Raw genomic sequence first — 20768 nt, forward strand, 5'->3', positions numbered from 1 at the left:
ATATAACATTTGCCACAATCACAGTTATGTGTTGACTTATTATTATCATTTTTTGCCTATTGGCTCTCCCTAAGCTCCATGAGGGCAGAAATCTTATCCACTTTGTTCACTGCTATAATGACTAGCATGTAATAGGCACTCAATAGTCAGGAATAAATAAACAAATGAACATAGATCTTAAAAGTTCAGAGGAAGACAGGATCCCTTTGTTAGTAATGGAGCAGATCAGGCACGGGGAAGGACTTTGCTCAGTGTGAGGGTGAAAGAGTGCACCTGCAGAAGAAGGTGTGAGTGCAAAAGCAGAGGAGAGTAAGCTGAGATGGGAGGCACGGGGACTATAGAATTTCAGAGTTGGAACAGCATTTTTCTTTTTCTTTTAGAGATGGAGTCTCACTCTGTTGGCCAGGCTGGAGTGCAGTAGCACAATCTCAGCTCACTGCAACCTCTGCCTCATGGGTTCAAGTGATTCTTGTGCCCCAGTCTCCTGAGTAGTAGGATTACAGGTGCATGTGCCACCACGCCCGGGTAATTTTTGTATTTTTAGTAGAGATGGGGTTTTGCCATGTTGGCCAGGCTGGTCTCAAACTCCTGGTCTCAAGTGATCTGCCTGCCTCGGCCTCCCAAAGTGCTGGGATTACAGGTGTGAGCCACTGTGCCCGGCCAACTTTCGAGAAGCTGTGAGTGTAGGGAAAAGAATATGACTGACATGCCTTAAACTCCTGGCCATCCCACAATTGCCTGTGTAACTTTGGATGTATCATTCTATCATTTTGAGCAGTCTTTGCCTGTACAGTGGGGAAAATACCCCTTAACATGGATGGGTATTTTGAATATTAATGCTTTATACTTAGGATCCTGTTGGAATGCATATGATGACAAATGGTAGCCATTTGTACCAGGATTTCATTCAGATTGTCAGCTGAGGGTGTGCGCCAAAATGAAATTTGGAGCTTTGTAGAAATTTGAATACCAAGAACCCAATTCTGTACTACTGAATCAGAAGAGTTATCTCTGGGTGGGTGTGGGACTCCAGCATGTGCGTTTTTCTAAAGCTTCCCCGGGGATTCAGATGTATAGCTGTTAGAACCATGCGTTTAATCCAAGCCATGCTGAAATCCTCTCTAAATGTCTCTTGCTGAGGGATTGTTCAACTTGAATAGCTCTGTTAACGGGGAACTCACAGAGCCACAGGTCCAAGCTGCTTCCTAACGGGGCATCCACCTGAGCCTTTGAGCCTTAATCCCTAGATAACAAGTTATCGATTTCTTATCAATTGGGTGATATTTGGTATTAATTTTTTTTTTTAATCTTGCAGTCCCAACCAAAGTCATCATGCCTTCCATTATTCTTGGTCACGTCCAAGATGGAAGCCAATCTAGTTATCTTTTGTACTTTTATCCCTTTTGTATTTGTGCTTCTCTCCTAATCCAATGACTTGTCACTGGGTTCCCTCCCAGACTTCTCCACTGAGCACTTTAACCTTCCACCTTCAGTGTACATGAATCTATACCTCCAACCTCTTTAGTGATGTCCCCTCTACTTCCTGCTGTAACTGAACTCTGTCTTAAAAGATGTTTCAGATGTCAACAATGTGACTAGGCAGTCTTATGGAACATTAACCATCTCTTTGGTTGGTTGCTTGTGTACACACAAATATATTCATTCTTGGAATGCCTTGGGCCATTAAATACATCTAAAGGTTTGATGCTGGGAAAACATGATGAGGGCGAAGGGGTCTTGTGTCTGGTGAATATGCATGAAAAGGGAACCAAAGCTCTGTGGGCAAACATGGGACATGAGAGATAGACAGGGTTGGAAATTAGATGAGATCCTGCTCTGGGAAACCTCCCTCCTGGAAATAACTCTGGAGTCCTGCAACAGACCAAGCATCCATAATGGGATGGAAAAGAGTGCAGTTCCATTAAATCCACACATTCTGTATCAGAGGCTCATTTAAAAGAAGCCATCTATTTCTAAGGCCAAGGATGGCTGATGGGGATATGGAAACAGGTTATATGATTTTCTCTAGTTTGAATGCTGTTATCTCAATAAAAGGACTTCTGTTTAAAAAGCCTGGATGTCAGGAGGGCTGAATTTTCTTGGCTTTCTACGGATTGGGGAGAAAATAACAAATCAGAATGAATGCCTCAAGTTTTTTTCTTTCTTTTTTCTTTTTTTTCCTCTGACCATGGAAGAACAGATTTTTTTTTCTTTCTGTGTTTAGGTATAACTGGGACTATTGGTGACACTTGAAATTATTAGAGCCATCTTATTTTATAGTTATTATACTTTCTTGAATAACATTGTATCCATGAGTGCTACTGTGTGACATGAAACATTAGTATGCTTTACTTCTTCCCTTCAACTCACTGCTCTGGTTTTATTGAAATAATTTGAAAATTTATTTTTTTATTATTTTACATTGTTCAACTTTTAGTTCTAGAATCCTTTACTAATAGTTATGTCAAACTCTACAGTCACATTTAAATGATTATGGAGACATCCATACATCTTGCTGATTTCATTGTTCCTTGGTGTTTTCTGTAAAACCTGTCTGCCCTGCACACTTATTCTTACGATATTCGTTCTGATTCATCTTTTCGATTTTTTTTCCCCAGAAAAGATAAACGGATCGATTTTTTAAAATTCTGAAATATCTAAAAATGACTTTCTTGGGCTCTTAAGTGAAGTATAGTTTGGCTGGGTCTAGAGTGGTTATGTCATAATCTTTTACCTGTAGATAGTTCTTTGTAAATATTTAATTGTCTTTTAGTAGTCAGAGTTGTAGAGAAAAAAATTTCATATCAATTTTGTAATTCCAGGTTTGTCTCCTCCTATGCAACTGATTTTTTTCTTTGAAAGATGCATATAAGTTGAATCCTTAGGAGATAAATACTTTCTCCATTAATTTGCTTTAAAAAGTTCAGAGATTTTGAATATCTTCTATTTAACAGTCAGTTGGCAATAATTGCTGCAATTGCGTTATCATCTACTCTGGGATTGATGATCTGAAGATACATAGTAAAATGTACTAGAGAACTGTAATATTTAAAAGGACCCTAAGATATATTATTTCATAGATCAATGAATTCTTTATAAGTAAATAATTGCATAATTTGACTATTCTCTATGTGTGCATGTTTGGAAATTTTATTAAATTCAGACATACTTATATTGGATTATTTGATGGGGTTAGTGTTTTCTCTTTTCCTGTTTGAGTGGCCTCTATCACTATTAAATATCTATTTTAAAGATATGAATTGTAGGGCTGGAAGTCAGGGCTTGTAACCAGTGCTGTCTTGGTTCCCATTGCAGAGATCAACTGTGGCAACCCTCCAGAAATGCGGCACGCCATCTTGGTAGGAAATCACAGCTCCAGGCTGGGCGGTGTGGCTCGCTATGTCTGTCAAGAGGGCTTTGAGAGCCCTGGAGGAAAGATCACTTCTGTTTGCACAGAGAAAGGCACCTGGAGAGAAAGTACTTTAACATGCACAGGTACAGATTCTGTTCTTCTGGGCTCCTGCTACCCAGGAACAAAACAGCCAGTGGGAGCCGAGGGCCTAAAACTATCTGATTGCTGCTTCACTCTACATACTGTACCCAGCTCTGCTGTTTACCTGGTTGTGTACCTGGCTTTAGATTTGTCAGCTAAATCCTGAAGATTTACTGGGTGGATTGGAAAAATAAGTTGGATAGAAAATGTTATGCATCCATCTTTTGAGACTCACCTTAAATCGCTGTGATTCCTGTCCCCTCTGCTTGACTGGCTGAGACATTTTTCTCCATGAACCATTTTCTCAGAGGGGCAGGCTCCTAACTTAACACCTGTTGACTGCTTTTCAGAGAAAAGGTGGTATGATGAAAAATAGTTTTTTAATGTTTCTTAATTGTGTTAACACACATAAAACATAAAATTTAACATCTAATATAGTTTTATTTCTTTTTTTGAGATGGAGTCTTGCTCTGTCACCCTGGCTGGAGTGCACTGGCACGATCTAAGCTCACTGCAACCTCCGCCTCCTGGGTTGCAGTGATCAAGTGATTCGCCTGCCTCAGCCTCCCGAGTAGCTGGGAATACAGGTGCCCACCACCATGCCCAGCTAATTTTTGTATTTTTAGTAGAGATGGGGTTTCACCATGTTGCCCAGGCTGGTCTCGAACTCCAGGTCTCAAGTGTTCTGCCTGCCTAGGCCTCCTAAAGTGCTGGGATTACAGGTGTGAGCCACCATGCCTGGCTTACCATCTAATATAGTTTGGATGTTTGTCTCCTCCATATCTCATGAGAAATGTGGTCTCCACTGTTGGAGGTGGGGCCTGGTGGGAAGTGTTTGGGTCATGGGGGTAGATCACTCAGGAATGGCTTTGTGTCCTCCCCTTGGTGATGAGTTCTTGCTCTTAGTTCACATGAGAGCTGGTTGTTAAAAGGAGCCTGGCACCTCCTACTCTCTTTCTGGCTCCCTCTCTTGCTGTGTGACATGCCTGCTCCCTCTCCACCTTCTGCCACAATTGTCAACTTCCCAAGGCCCTCACCAGAAGCAGATGCTGGTGCCATGCTTCTTGTACAGCCTGCAGAACCATGAGCTGGATAAACCTCTTTTCTTTATAAATTACCTAGTCTCAGGTATTCCTTTATAGCAACATGAAACTGATGAATACACCATCTTAACTATTTTTAAGTGTGCAGTTCAGTAGTGTTTATGTATACCAATGTTGTTGCACAACCAATCTCCAGAACTTTTTCATCTTGCAAAACTGAAACTTTATACCCATTAAACAACAACTCCCCATTTGCCCCTCCCCACAGCCCCTGGAACCTCACCCTTCTACTTTCTGTCTCTTGTGAATTTCACTACTGTCGGTATCTCATATGGTACTTGTTCATTTGAGACTGGCTTATTTCACTAAGCATAATGTCTTTAAGATACATCCATGTTGTAACATGTGTCAACATTTCCATTCTTCATATAGTCCATTATATGAGTATCCCATGTTTTGTTTATCCATTCATTTGTTGATGGACACTTGGGTATGTTCCATCTTTTGGCTATGATGAATAATGCTGCTATGAAATGTGTGTACAAATCTCTCTTTGAGACCCTGTTTTCAATTCTTTTGGATATATATCCAGAAGTGGAATTGCTGGTGAAAAGGAGTCTTGAGGCCTGGTGCAATGGCTCATACCTGTAATCTCTGTACTTTGGGAGGCTGAGGCAGGTGGATCACTTGAGGTCAGGAGTTCAAGACCAGCCTGGCCAACATGATGAAACCCCATGTCTACTAAAAATACAAAAATTAGCTGGGTGCAGTGGCTCACACCTGTAATCCCAGCACTTTGAGAGGCCAAGGCAGGAGGATTGCTTGAACCCAGGAGTTCAAGACCAGCCTGGGTGACATAGAGAGACCCCCATCTCTACAAAAAATTAAAAATTTGCCAGGTGTGGCGGTGCACACCTGTAGTCCCCACTACTCAGGTGGCTGATGCAGGAGAATTGCTTGAACCCAGGAGACAGTCGTAAGCCAAGATCACGTCCCTGTACTCCAGCCTGGGGGATAGAGCGAGACTCTGTCTCAATAAAAACAGGAGTTTTGAGACTTCACTTCATATTCTAGCAATGCCATATATTAGCTGTGTGTCATTAGGCCAGGCATTCTGAGCCTCGGTTTCCTCATCTATAAAAGAGGGAAATAAAGTCTGTTTTTCTTACCTCAGAGAGTGTTGAAAAGGAATCGAATAAGATAATCTGTGGGGCGCATTTTAGAAAGCAGAAAGCACCATGCACATGTTAGTCTTTTTCCTAAAGTTGTTAGCCTCATGTGAAGATCTTCTCATGAATCAGAAGCGTGTACTTCCACATGATTCATTTCACACCTCTGCCTCTGAGGAACAAGGTGAGAAAAGGCAATGATTCTTACCATTTGTGGTGGTTGATCAGAAGGTATGACAAATGGTTGTCACATAGTCCCTGGGAATATATTTCTGGCTGTTGACTTGCTTGGCTCTGAAGACAGGTCTCTGAAGAGTGAAATCTCCAGGAGCTTTGATCTGGGTCTGTGGTTTGACTAGGAGCAGAATTGTGGTCTTGCCCACCAACATTTTCCATCTGAAAGTCTGGCCAGAGCAAACAAGACATGTAGGCCCCTGGGGATTATTTGTCCATAGAGCAGTGGTTCATAACGATGTTGGGGATGGGAATTTGAGGAAATCTGTCCATTCATTCAATAGATATCTATTTAGCATACACTATTTGTCAGGTACTTTGTCGGCATGACCCTCTTGGAATTTACAGTGCAACAGGGGAAACAGACCTTTTCCCCAAAGGTATGCACATACACATACACAGATAATGTTTTACAAGTAACAAGGTGTTCCTGGACCTCTGAAATCCTTGAGTAAAGCATTCTTGGGATAGATGGAAAGCTCACCTCTGCTGTTGAGGCCCTGTATGTGCCATGCAATTCCTATATTTGGTTATCTCCATCGCGAATTCAAGAGGATGTAGGCCAGAGACTGCAATCAGAAAAACAAAGAAGGGTAGAGCTGGATAAGAGCCCAGAGATATAATGCAGTCTTCTCTTAGAGAGATGTCATTGACTTGCCCAGCCTGCACAGAGGAGCAAGGGCAAACGTGTAACTGACACCAAAGACTCTAGGGGGGTCCAGTCTTAATAATTGGAGCTAATGCCACGCTGGACTAGACTGATGGTCACTCCAACCTATCATGGCATTTGCAAAAGCACCTCCAAGAGTTATTTGGAGGAGGTGAGGTAGCTGCTTCCTGGAATGCTGAATTCAATGTTTGGGGAAGTGTTCCCGGCACAGAGCAACTGCTGGAGTCACTTGGTAAGAGCTGGGTATAGCTTCTGAGCCTCAGCCATTTGCTTCATTGCTCAAGCTGCTCTGCCTCCACCATTCAGCAGTCAATGGGGGTATAAGAATTAGTCACCGCATGAAAAACCAGTGGACCTGCATGGGGCATAGTAAGCTATTAATTAGCTGATGCTTGTAGAGCACTTTGAAGAACAAACATGTTATGTAACTGCTAATTATAATTACCATCCTCAGCCTGCTACCTTTCACAAAGTCTGTGGCTCCAGCTGCAGCTGTTTCCATGGGTTTATGCGAGCTTTGATTTAAGAAAAGAAAAGGCATTCTCCCTGAGAGCTGTGATCTTTCTGTGAGGAGGCCTTTATGCCCTCAATCAGGATTGGCAGCTAAATTCAATTTCCGCAGATAAAGGGGATGATTTACATGCTGATTAATTCATGGTACAGTGCAGATGATCTCTGGGTGGGTAGGTAGGAGAGGCTTCTGGTAATGTAGTGAGAGCTGCTGATTACCATGGCTCTTGCTCAGCTACCCCTCTTCTTTTTTCTTTTCCCTGTTTTTCACTTGTTACCTATTTCTTCACTCCCCTCATCCCAACTGTCTCTGTGTATTTTGTTGTTGTTGGAGATGGAGTCTCACTCTGTCACCCAGGTTGAAGTGCAGTGATCACAGCTCACCACAGCCTCCAACTCCTGGGCTCAAGCAATCCTTCTGCCTCAGCCTCCCAAGCAGCTGGGACTACAGACATGACCCACCATGCGTGGCTAAATTTTTTAAATTTTTTTTGTAGAGACGGGTGTCTCACTATGTTGCCCAGGCTGGTCTCAAACTGCTAGCCTCAAGCCATCCTCCTGCCTCTGTGTATTTTATATTTCCCTGTCTTCATGTTCACGTTTGGCTTCCCCTCTCATCTTTTTCTTCTTTTCTGCTTCTCTCTGAATGCCTCCTACCTCTGTCCTGTTTTCACTGTTCATCTCCTGTTTAGTTCCAAACTGGGTAGAATAATTTATCTTTACCTGGGTTGTTTTTAAGGAAGCCACTAGTCTTTGGGATTAGTAGCACAAATCGTATGTGCTTTTAATGGGGTGTGAGCTCTATCAAGCTGGTGGGACTTATTTTTTCCCGCCCCCTCCTTCCCCGCCAGGCCAGTTTGGACTGGAAACTCCAGACAGCTGGGAATTAGGCAATCACTTTCGTGTCTGGAAAAACCCCAGGTGGAAGCTTGATGTTAATGAGTCGGTTTACCTCAAGATCAAAGAGACTGATTCATTCTTGATAAGACTTTCCCTGGCTTCCATTCTGCACAGGCCATTTGGCTTTTCATGTTTAGAATCTGAGTTAATGATTATAAGGCTGACGCTCACTCACTCCACGCTCTCGGAAGGGTAACATCTCTGCTGGAACAGAGGCTGTTTATCGCTAGGATCCTTTCTGTGCCTCTAAACTGCTCTGGGCACTGCTCTGATGCCTCCAGGACTACTATTGGCCTCTGTCCCTTCTGTTTGGCTGGTGACCCTCTTCTCCAGCCCACTGGGTGCTCACTTGCAGCCACACACATTTCAGATGGAACAGAAAGGTCAGCCGGAATAAATGGATACATTTACATAAATAGCCACATGGCCGGATGTATTGGAATATGTGAATGAGGTTTGGACCATCAAGCATTATAGCTACTGCTGGCTGAGCATGAACGTACACACCCAGGGCTCAGCTAGGGACCTTAATGCTCGATTTCATTTCATCCTCTTAAAACCCTTTTGAAGTAAGCTCTGTTATTTTCATTTCATAGATAAGTAATCTGAGACTCATAAAGGTTAAGTGACTTTTACATGGTCACTCAATAATTAGCAAATGGTAGAGCCAGGATTTGAACTGAGACCTGTAAGCCCAGAAAGACCACATTCTTTCTCCTACGTCAGTGTCTTCCAAGCTTGAATTATTTGTATACCACCCTGACACAATGTTTACCATAATAAGAGTATTATTTACTTGGAGTGTTTCCTTAAACAACCTAACCTTAAATTTATAATTCAAATTTATTAAGGACAATATATATGATCTCATGAGTTTGATGAAGTAGGTGTATTTTTCTGATATACACAAAAACTGATACATAACGAACAGATAAAAATGTATTCCTGGCTGGGCGCGGTGGCTCACGCCTGTAATCCCAGCACTTTGGGAGGCGGAGAAGGGTGGATCACCTGAGGTCAGGAGTTTGAGACCAGCCTGGCCAACATGGTGAAACCCCGTCTCTACTAAAGATACAAAAATTAGCTGGGTGTGGTGGCACGCGTCTGTAGTCCCAGCTACTCGGGAGGCTGAGGCTGGAGGATCACTTGAACTCAGGAGGCGGAGGTTGCAGTCAGCTGAGAACATGACACTGCACTCCATCCTGGGCTACAGCGCAAGACTCCGTCTCCAAAAAAGAAAAAAAGTGTTCGCGTGCCACCAAAAATCATCCCAAAGTGTGCAATCTATTTTACACTAACGTACTCTAAGCCATGCTACTCCTATTTTATGTGAATCTAAGACTTCAAAGAAAGAAAGGAAACACATGAAAACTTTTATAGCCAAACATACATTTATTCAAGTAGCTACTGTGGGAAGCCATACCCTGATTTCTGTGGTGCTGCCATTATCATCATGTGTTTGCCTTGGAATCCTATTTGATAATGGCCTTTGGAGGTAGTTTATGAGCCGTATTAGAAGATCAGTTACATTCCTTTTGAAATCAGATGCTGTTTTGACTAGAAATGATGCTGAGCTTGCTTGACCATCTGTTTGGGTCACCTGGATTTATTCTCTATGACCTTTTGCTGTTTCCAAAAATAAAGAAAAAGGATATAAAATTGGAAACCAAGGGAGTACACTAGACCAGCCCCTGTCCTTGCACAGTGGGACTTCTGAAAGAGTAGTCTGGGCTCACTGTCTTATTCCCTCCTCTCCTATGCTCTTCTCAGCCTACTGGGGGGAAACCAGGCATCGAACACCCCCACTTCACTGTAGCATCTCACCAAGGTGACTGATGACCACCTAACTGCCAATTTCATGTTCCAGTTTCAGCTGTCATTCTTCTCAGCCTTTCCACAACATTTAGCATTGTTGATCCTTTATCCATCCATTCAACCAGTTCAACCAAATAATACATAGTTTTTAGTATCTATATTTAAGGCACTGTACTAGGGCCTGAGGATAGAGAGAGAAACATGGTCTTTGCCATCGTAAAGTTACATTCAGGAGAGGTGGTCATTATATAATGACTTACGTATTTAGTTACAAATGTGTTAAGTACCACATACAGAAATACTAGATGCTAACAAAATACCAAAATACATAACATTATGTATATCTATATCTATATATACATAACACATATATGTACCTGTGTGTACACACACACACATAGAGTAAAGCAAAACAAAGGCACTTACTTTATCACTCACTGAGACTTTCTCTCCCCAAATCCAATGAGACTTCAGCTGGACACTGTGGGGGCCTCCTTCTTTTAAGCCAGAGAGGCCTCTGTGTTCTACAACTGGGCAGGCTGAGGGCCTGCTCTTCCCACCTCTACCCAAAGTCAAACCACAGATCTAATCCTGATGCCGTGGGCACTCCATGAGGGGAGAAAAGCCATGTGAGAGGAGAGAGGGAGATGGAGTTTGCACCCTCTGCCTTGACCTGCTCCAGGCCCTTCTTGGCTAGGGGATGAGGAGGCTGTGGGAGACTGGTGGGAAGGAAGGCTGATAATTTTCTTAAAAAAATTTTGTTTTTATTTTTTAGGGACAGAGTCTTGTTGTATCACCCAGGCTGGAGTGCAGTGGCACGATCTCAGCTCACTGCAACCTCCGCCTCCCAAGTTCAAGCGATTCTTGTGCCTCGGCCTCCTGAGTAGCTGGGATTACAGGTGTGCACCACCACACCTGGCTAATTTCTCTATTTTTAGTAGAGACATGTTTTCGCCATGTTGGCCAGGCTGGTCTCGAACTCCTGGCCTCAAGTAATCCGTCTGCCTCGGCCTCTCAAAGTGCTGAGATTACAGGTGTCAGCCACTGTGCCTGGCCTTGGAAGGCTGAGAGACACTCTTTCAAGTCCTTCCTTTCCTTCCTAGACATCAGTCACTCTACCAGCCTCCTGCCTCTCTTCTGCATTGCCTTTCTCCTCTGGTTCCCCCCTGGGTTTCAGTGTTTCCCAGTGTTCTGCCATTGGGCCATTCACTGTCTCTGTCCTACCTGCATATCTCACCTGCACCCATACCTTCAACTAACATTCACAGATCCATGACCTTCAAGAGCACTTTTTCCCTACATAGTCAGCAGGTAACATCGTCACAGCCCAGTGCCTGGCATGGCAGGATGCTTGGCATTTGATAGCCATTCAGTTAGTAGTGAGCAGGGAATGAAAGAGCCCCGGGACAGCTCCAAAGAGGACTTCCAGAAATGTTTTCAGTTATCAGCACTATTGGAATGAGGGCATGTAGTCTCCATTAAAAGGGCAGCATTAATGTAGATGTTGAATATCTGATTCTTTTATAAAGGAGTCTTTCCAACTAATTTGTAGGCACCTGGAGGGAAAAGCAACCAAACTTTGTTAAACTGCTCCCTGGGATGAAATATCTGACACCCCTATAATTGGATCTGGGTCCCATCTGTGCAGAGAGCATGGCACAGGCTGGAGGCAGATGGCATCTTTGAGATGCCATTTACAGTTGTCATAGTGAATGAGCAAGAAGGAAGGACAAGAAAGAAAACTCCTTTCTAATCTCTGCTTCGATGACAAAGGAACTGAGAGTAAAAGGGAAATTCGCTTTGCTGGCAACTCAGAGAGAAGATGAGGGCTGGGCTGGTGCCTTTTCTTTCTGGACCAGGTGGTGAGTTAGCATCAAAGGGATGTGTAAGTGAGCAGAGATGCCAAGAGCTCTGGGGCTTTGAAGGGCAGCAAAGAGGGTAGAGGCCAGAAATATCTGGGGCTTGTTCAGGCTGATAAAAGACTGGTACCAACATCATCTTTATGCTACCCAAGGGGGTGAACTGGTAAGGTCATTGTGTCTCTTAGGGTACCCATGCTCATAGTTGGAGTATTTCTTTTCTTTTTTTTTTCTTTTTTTTTTTTTTTTGCAATGGAGTCTCATTCTGTCGCCCAGGCTGCAGTGCAGTGGCACAATCTTGGCTCACTGCAACCTCTGCCTCCCGGGTTCAAGCAATTCTCGTGCCTCAGTCTCCCAAGTAGCTGGAATTATAGGTATGTACCACCACGCTTGGCTAATTTTTTTGTATTTTTAGTAGAGACGCGGTTTCACCATGTTGCCCAGGCTGGTCTCAAACTCCTGACCTCAAGTGATATGCCCATCTCAGCCCCCCAAAGTGCTAGGATTACAGGGGTGAGCCACCGCACCCACTTGGCCCACAATTGGAGTATTTCTTTGATTTCAAATTGTGTGTGTTCTAGGGAGAAATACTGATATAGAGATCCAGGAATGCTGCAGACAGCCATAGGTGGCCTTTCTGGTATCTCGGCAGGAGTTTGCCTATTTTTCCCTCTCTGCCTCCATTGATTTTCACTTGCTAATAGATGACCTGGGCTTACCCAAGACCAGGTCATGTGGGACACAGAATCTAGGCATTGCTGCTGAAGGGATGATTTAGTAAAGATATAAACTCTTCTTTGGGCGGAGAGGTCAGTAGGTCTGGGTCAATCCAAAGCTAGCATTGGTTCTGAGTACAGGAGAATAGGATTGGCCCTACAGGTACCTAAGGTGCAGGCTTCCTTTTGCACTTGGAGACTGCGAAGAGATTTACTAGAAGGGAGAAACAGGAGCTGAGTTGTGGAGAGTCATTTTCTGAGATGGAGAAATAGCTTTCTCACTCTTCTTAGATGGGAGCCTTTCACTGGGTTTATATTTATTATGCAGTAGAGAATCAAATCCCAGGCACCAGGAGTGGGAAACAAGGGCAGTAAAACAGGGAAAGAAGGAGAGTCAGCGTACGATGCCTGATTGTACTGGTCTCCACAGAGGGCGGGCATTACCACATCTGTGTGACAGTGTCCTTAGACGCTGAAGAAACTAAGTCTTTGTTGGACAGCCCTTCAGAGGAAAGAAAGGAGGAAGGATTTCTCTACCAGCTCCTGTCCCCACAGGATTTTAACTCCCCTGCACTTCCAGATGGCATGTGCTGGGGTGTGGGTGCTGCAGCAGGGAAGCCCCAGAATAGGAGGCAAGACCTGGTCATGTTGTCAAAACCCATCCAGGGATGGGACAAGGAGCAGGGGAAGCTGAGAGAGGCTGAGGAGTTCTTAAGAGGTGTCTGCTTCAATGGGAAAGCTTGAGCTGGGGCTGTGGAATATCCCTTTTTGGTGACATAAGGACAACTTTCTCCGGGAATAATTATATGATAGCTTCTGTCTGCAGGAATTTTGTTTGTTTGTTTTTGTTTTTGTTTTTGAGATGGAGTCTCACTCTGTCACCCAGGCTGGAGTGCAGTGGCAGGATCTTGGCTCACTGCCACCTCTGCCTCCCAGGTTCAAGTGACTGCCTCAGCCTCCCAAGTAGCTGGGACTACAGGCATGCACCACCATGCCCGACTAATTTTTGTATTTTTAGTAGAGACGGGGTTTTGCCATGTTAGCCAGGCTGGTCTTGAACTCCTGACTTCAGGTGACCAACCTGCCTTGGCCTCCCAAAGTGCTGTGATTACAGGCGTGAGCTATTGCACCAGGCCTGTTTGTTTTTGATAGTATTGTAAATGAAATTGTTTTCTTAATTTCATCTTTGGACTGCTCATTGCTAGTATATAGAAATACAATAGATTTTTGTACATTGACCTTGTATCCCGCAACCTCACTGACCTCCTTTCTCAGCTGTAATACTTGTTTTGGTGTGGATTCCTTAGAGTTTTATATATAGAAGTACATAAGATTGTATCATTTGCAAGTAGAGATAGTTTTACTTGTCTGTAGGAAGTTTATTTTATTTTATTTTATTACTTTTGAGATGGAGTTTTGCTCCGTCACCCAGGCTGGAGTGCAGTGGTGCAATCTCAGCTCACTGCAACCTCTGCCTCCCAGGTTCAAGTGATTCTCCTGCCTCAGCCTCCCAGGTAGTTGAGAATACAGGCATGTGCCACCGTGCACCGCTAAGTTTTGTATTTTTAGTAGAGATGGGGTTTCACTATGTTGGCCAGGCTGGTCTCAAACTTCTGAGCTCAGGTAATCCGCCAACCTTGGCCTCCCAAAGTGCTGAGATTACAGGTGTGAGCCACTGCACTCGGCTGGGAATTTGATTTCAAAGAAATAAAAAGCTAGATCCCCTTTCGTTCTTCCTGTCTGCACAACCACTTGCGGGTTGACTGGGAATGTTGAAAACTATGTTACCTCAGGGAACCAAGGCCTTCATATGGTTTCCCACATTGCTGAATTCATTACCTGGAATATATGCAGAATATTTAAAAGAAGCAGAACAACCCAGAGGAATCAATGGCATCCTGATAGACCAGGATTAAATAGCTTCAGTTACAGGAGTCCCAGAAGTACCTAGGAACCTTGTGGAGAATTTCTTTAGTTTGCCCCAACCTGTTTCTGAGGCGTGGTCCTGTGTGGTGAGACATGTCATTTTCCCCCTGGGGATAGCAGTGACTTAAAGGAGTTTCCCATTATTCTGCTGGGAAGAGAAAGGTGGAAGCAGGTCTTACCTGTGCAGTTGCAGGGAAGGTCTCACTGAGGACCCAGCTCTGGGCCTCATTCCATTCTACCAGAGTGGAATGCCAGTGGCATCCAGTGGCCTGTCAGGTGAATCACAGGTTAGAATTCTGACCTATACCCAAGCTGGAATCTTTCCTTTCCCTCTAAGTCAGGTAATGGGCCACGCTCATTCATGATGAAGAGAAGTTGGGTGATTGGCTTGGGAGAGCTTGCATTGCCTGACTCAGTGTCTGCCTCTGAGGATGAATGGTGACCAGCAGAGATACCAGCTGTGCAGAGAGACTGATCTCCTTTAGAATTTTCCTAAAGCCCATTGATGCATTTTGTGAGTTGACTGCCTTTTTCTCTTTTAGAAATTCTGACAAAGATTAATGATGTATCACTGTTTAATGATACCTGTGTGAGATGGCAAATAAACTCAAGAAGAATAAACCCCAAGATCTCATATGTGGTAAGTAAAGTGATCTACTTTTTCCTGCTAGGACAGACACGTCACCCATGGGAATATGAGTCAGAGGGACTTGCTTCCGTGAGAGCTTCTCAATCTAATTGCTTTTTTTTTTCTTTTTTCTTTTTTTTTTTTTGTGAGACAGTCTCACTCTGTTGCCCAGGCTGGAGTGCAGTGGTGGGATCTCGGCTCACTGCAACCTCAGCCTCCCGGGTTCAAGCGATTCTCCTGCCTCAGCCTCCTGAGTAGCTGGGATTACAGGTGTGCACCACCATGCTTGGCTAATTTTTTGTATTTTCAGTAGAGATGGGGTTTCACCACGTTGGCCAGGCTGGTCTTGAACTTCTGACCTCAGATAATCCACCTACCTCGGCCTCCCAGAGTGCTGGGATTATAGGCATGAGCCACCGTGCCTGGCCTCAATCTAATTGCTTTCTGATCCCATTGTCATTTAAAAAGAGTGGACGGAATTTTTGAAGATATCTGGATGATTTTGTTATTTTGCATTTTGTGTTTAACATATTTGTCATTCAGCAGGGTGCATGTGTGGGGGATGCATTTATATTTGGCATCCTCACGATTGCTTGTTTCCAAGCACTTGTATTTCACTCCCCCAGAGCAAGCCCGGGAGCGTCTGCTGACTTGGTGACAGAGTGCAGCCAATGGTCCTCAGGTTGCAATTGTCTCCATTTGATCATTTGTGTGCAGGAGAGCACTTCCTAGGGAGATTGCTCATTTATGTCTCCTCTAGGGGTTTAATATTCACTGGGCTGATCAGACTTTATCAGCAGACCAGGTTTACCTTACGAATGCTCCCTGGCTGAGCAGCACAGTATAAAATAGAATAGTAGGAGAATGGGCTCCAGCACCACAAATCCTGGATTGTTTTGACTGGAGTCAGAGTGGGTTCTCTTGTCTTTTCCTCTCAAAGATATCCATAAAAGGACAACGGTTGGACCCTATGGAATCAGTTCATGAGGAGACAGTCAACTTGACCACAGACAGCAGGACCCCAGAAGTGTGCCTAGCCCTGTACCCAGGCACCAACTACACCGTGAACATCTCCACAGCACCTCCCAGGCGCTCGATGCCAGCCGTCATCGGTTTCCAGACAGCTGGTAGGTGGAGGTGAAGTCTCATTTCCTCCTAGAAAATGCTAAGCACAGAATGTGGGGAAGTATGCTGCAGAATCAGCTGGGCTGGAGAGCTCCTATTTGCTGTCTGAGATTTATACTCAGATGTAGTTGCTCCAGCCACAGAACTAGAGCAGGTCAAGAGATCCGTATCCTCTTGGTACCAGGCTGAATGGGCTCTGGGGTATTTTTTCTCAGCTGAGCCCTCCGGGAGAGGTGGAAAGTAATAAAAAGGCATTTAAAAGGAATGCCTTTTAAATGATGATCAGTCCACTCTCAAATATCCAAGGCAACAGAGGGTAGCCATGTGGCTTATCTTTGGTAGTAAACTCAAAAGTCATTTCTGGCCAGGTGTGGTGGCTCACGCCTATAATCCCAGCACTTTGGGAGGCTGAAGTGGGCAGATCACTTGAGGTCAGGAGTTCCAGACCAGCCTGGACAACATGGCAAAACCTTATCTCTACTGAAAATAGAAAAACTTAGCTGGGTGTGGTGGCACACACCTGTAGTCCCAGCAACTCGGGAGGCTGAGGCACAAGAATCACTTGAACCCAGGGGGCAGAAGTTGCAGTGAGTGAACCGAGATTGCACCACTGCACTCCTGCCTGGGCAACAGGGCAAGACTCTGTCTCAAAAAAAACCCCAAAAAAACAAAAAGCCATTTCTTGCTCTTGCGTGTGAAAGAGGAGGTGCCAGGGAGGCTGACCCAGCAGCTTTAAAGAGATCAAGTTGAGAGTGGGGAAGTGGAAGCAGGGGCACCCCTAGGGTGCAGGAGGGTAGGTGTTAGCTGAAAAAAGGAGTGGAAGGAAGGAGCTTTAAAAAGTAGAAATAAACCTCATTTTACATAATTGTCATGTGGGTTTTTAACAACATTGTGACAATTACAGTAAGTTAAAAAAAAAAGCTCTGGTTATGGGTATGAGGACTAATTAAATACCTTGTAGACAGGTGGGGCACGGTGACTCATGTCTGTAATCCCTGCACTTTGGGAGGCTGAGGAGGATTGCTTGAGGCCAGGAGTTTGAGGTCAACCTGAGCAACACAGTGAGACCCCATCTCTACAAAAAAAAAAAAAAAAAAAAAAGAAAGAAAATTTAGCTTGGTGTGATGGTGCATGCCTATAGTCCCAGTTACTCGGGTGGCTGAGGTGAGAGGATCACTTGAACCCAGGAGTTCAAGGCTGCAGTGAGCTATGATCATGCCACTGCACTCCAACCTGGGTGACGGGGCAAGACCCTGTCTCAGAAAACAAACAAAAAACCCGGTAGACAAACCTTGACAAGTAATTGATGTCATTTATTTATTTTTTGAGATGGAGTCTTGCCCTGTCGCCCAGGCTGGAGTGCAGTGGTGCGATCTCAGCTCACTGCAATCTTTGCTTCCTAGGTTCAAGCAATTCTCCTGCCTCAGCCTTCTGAGTAGCTGGGATTACAGGCATCCACGACCGTGCCTGGCTATTTTTTGTATTTTTAGTAGAGACTGAGTTTCACCTTATTGGCCAGGCTGGTCTTAAACTCCTGACCTCAAGTGATCTGCCCATCTCAGCCTCCCAAAGTGCTGGGATTATAGGCATGAACCACCACAGCTGGCCGATGTCATTTATTATTTTGGGGGAGTTGAGAAAGTTCTTAATTAGCTGTTTGCTATCCCACTGAAACTGTACCTTAACCCGAGTAGCTGGGAATAGTTCAGCAGAAATAGTTGAAAAAGTCTGCCAATCTTAACAATATAAAACCAACTATGAGATTATACAAATTAGGTCTCTTGACATTTGTATATAAATAAAACAAAATTAATTCTTTGCAAGTAAATAATATGCAGGCAAAGATATTATAAAATTAATATGGTAACTAATCAGAGAAGTCTTACAAAATTATTAGTAAACTACTATAGGGAAATGTCTTTAAAAGATCATCACTCACCTGCCACTGTTCAGTGAGGATGACAGGTGGCTGTTTGGCGTCAGCTGTTTTTACTAATATCCAATTACCTGTTCAAGTTCCTTTCCCTTGGGAAAAACATGGTCTTTGGAGTCAGGCAGATCCGGTTTTGCATCTTAACTCTGTATTGAAGAGTTGGCTGATCATGGCTGAGTTATTTAATGTCTCTGGACTAAAGGGAATTGGATTATATTTGCAAGTTAATCTAGAGAGAATTAGGATTTATGTTGAGCCATCCTAACTGGGAGCAAGGTATGTTTCCACATTTACTCAGTGTCTAGTCAGGTCTTCTGTTTATTTATGCACTGTTATAAAGACTTGTCATTTTTTTCCTCTAGATCCTGGACATTCTGTTGTCTGATTTCATTATTGGAGTTATGCTATTTTCCTTAAAATGAATTGGGAAGTTTTCCATTGTTTTTCCCTCTGGAATACTTTATATCACGTTTGAATTATTCCCTTCTTTTAAAGTTGAACATTTTCTCAAAAGATTGTTGAAGTTTCACCCCTTTCAGGAGATGATTCTTTAACAACTTTGTCAATTTCTTCCATGATTTTGGGTCTGTTTATGTTTCTGACATTTTCTTGAGTCAATTTTTATATTTTTCTAAAAAATGTATATTTGGTTGATATACTACACATATTGGCAGAATGGCATATGGAATATTTGCTTACATCTCCTCTGGGGTCATAGGTTATATAATCCCAGGTTATTCTGACTCCTAAGTTTGGTTCTTTCTCCTTTTAGAGGTTGATTGGTTTGGGTTGCGTGTTTTATTACTATTTTTTTTCCCCAAGGGATGAACTCTTGGGTTTTAAAATTGTTTTTCTTTTTCTAACTCACTAATTTCTCCTCTTGTTTTTATTTTTCCTTCTCCATGTTTCTCTCTCTCTTTTTTCTTTCTTTCTTTCTTTTTTTTTTTTTTTTTTTTGAGACACCCAGCTCTGTCACCCAGGTTGCAGTGCAGTAGTGCAATCACAGCTCACAGCAACCTTGACCTCCTGGGCTCAGGTGATCCTCCCACCTCAGCCTCCCAAGTAGCTGGGACTACAGGCGTGCACCACTATGCCTGGCAAATTTTTGTATTTTTTGTAGAGACAGGGTTTTGCCATGTTACCCAGGCTGGTCTTGAACTTCTGGGCTCAATTGATATGCTTGCCTCTGCCTCCCCAAGTACTGGGATTATAGGTGTGAGTCACAGTGCACAGCCCATATTTCTGTTAAATTGGTTATATTGTTCTGTTTCTAAATTCTTGAGTCACAGTGCACAGCCCATATTTCTGTTAAATTGGTTATATTGTTCTGTTTCTAAATTCTTGAGTTGAATGCATAACAAAATTCAACTTATTTTCATTCGTTTCTGTTTGATAATAAAAGTCTTTAATGTTTCTTTCTCCCTTGCAGATTTGAGCTTTGGCAGAATTCTTTAGGCATTGATACATGTTTCAAGGCATGATATAATTGCTATTCTGATTTTCTGTTTGACAGAATAATTATTTATGAGTGTTTTAATATGTGTTCTCTTTACCCTTACTTTCAAAGCATTATATAATTACTATTCTGATTTCCCCTTTGAATAATTAATTACAAGCATTGTATACAGTGGTAGATTTTTTCTTTGTAACATTTATACTGTGTTGTTGTTTTCTAGTTTTATTACATTTTGGTATGTTTGGAGGATTTATTGACATTTTCTTGGGCCTTACCATTTGGCTAAGTTTGGTAATTTCAGTAGGTGCTAGATAATAAGGTAGAGTGTTTGCCTGTAAGGGGAATAAGATCTGTTTTTAAGTCAACTTTATTAATAAGGTTATTCAGGACTTCTGGTTTTTGTTTATTTTTAACATGGATTGCCATTTTCTGTTCCTCTTAGAAATTCTTATTGGTTTGTTTCACACATTTTGATATGATTTTTACGTTCATGACTGATATCTTTATTATAGATTCTTTCGCTAGTAACAAATGGCTTATTTTAGCCTGTTTAATACCTTTGCCTTGAATTATATGTTGAAAGTAATATTGTTTTCTTAATTTATTTGTGCTTGCATTTGCATGATATGCCTTTGTCTACTGTTTTTCCTTCTTGAAAGCTATCTGAATAATATTACTATAAATGTACTCTAGGAGACAGCATGTATTGAGAGCTTTTCTGGAAAACTTTTATTTTTGATTAGATAAGTTATCCAACTTACATCATTGTTATTTGTGATATGATTTTCCTTTCATCTGTCTATTTATTTATTTACTTATTTATGAGCAGAATCTCGCTGTGTCGCCCAGGCTGGAGTGCAGTGGCGTGATCTTGGCTCACTGAAACCTTGGCCTCCCGGTTTTAAGCGATTCTTGTGCCTTAGCCTCCCAAGTAGCTGGGACTACAGGTGTGAGCCACCACGTCTGGCCTCTTTTTTTCTTTTTTTTCTTTCTTTTCTTTTTTTTTTTTTTGAGATATGGTCTAGCTCTGTTGCCCAGGCTGGAGTTCAGTGGTGCAACCATGGCTCACTGCAGCCTTGACCTTCCAGGCTCAAGCAATCCTCCCACCTCAGCTCCCAAGTAGCTGGGACCACAGGTGTGCAGATCACTTAATTTTTTCATTTTGTAAAGACAAGGTCTCACTATATTGCCCAGGCTGGTCTTGAACTCCTGGCCTCAAGGGATCCTCCCGCCTCAGCCTCTCAAAGTGCTTGGATTACAGGTGTGAGCCACTGCTCCCGGACTGTTTTTT

At 43.1% G+C, this 20768-nt stretch overlaps 1 protein-coding gene across 6 annotated transcripts in view; it reads left to right on the forward strand.

Moving 5' to 3' along the window:
• Nucleotides 1-20768, forward strand: part of SUSD1 (sushi domain containing 1) — a 150312-nt gene that overhangs the window by 48646 nt on the left and 80898 nt on the right. For all 6 annotated transcript variants that reach the window (XM_063594266.1, XM_055117250.2, XM_034967991.3 and 3 more), the window contains exons 6-8: nucleotides 3316-3495; nucleotides 14878-14975; nucleotides 15904-16090. In XM_063594266.1, coding sequence (XP_063450336.1) covers nucleotides 3316-3495; nucleotides 14878-14975; nucleotides 15904-16090 — 465 coding nt within the window. The remainder of the gene's footprint in view (nucleotides 1-3315; nucleotides 3496-14877; nucleotides 14976-15903; nucleotides 16091-20768) is intronic.

Source organism: Pan paniscus, chromosome 11 (assembly GCF_029289425.2).
Source record: "Pan paniscus chromosome 11, NHGRI_mPanPan1-v2.0_pri, whole genome shotgun sequence".
Lineage (NCBI taxonomy): Eukaryota > Metazoa > Chordata > Mammalia > Primates > Hominidae > Pan > Pan paniscus.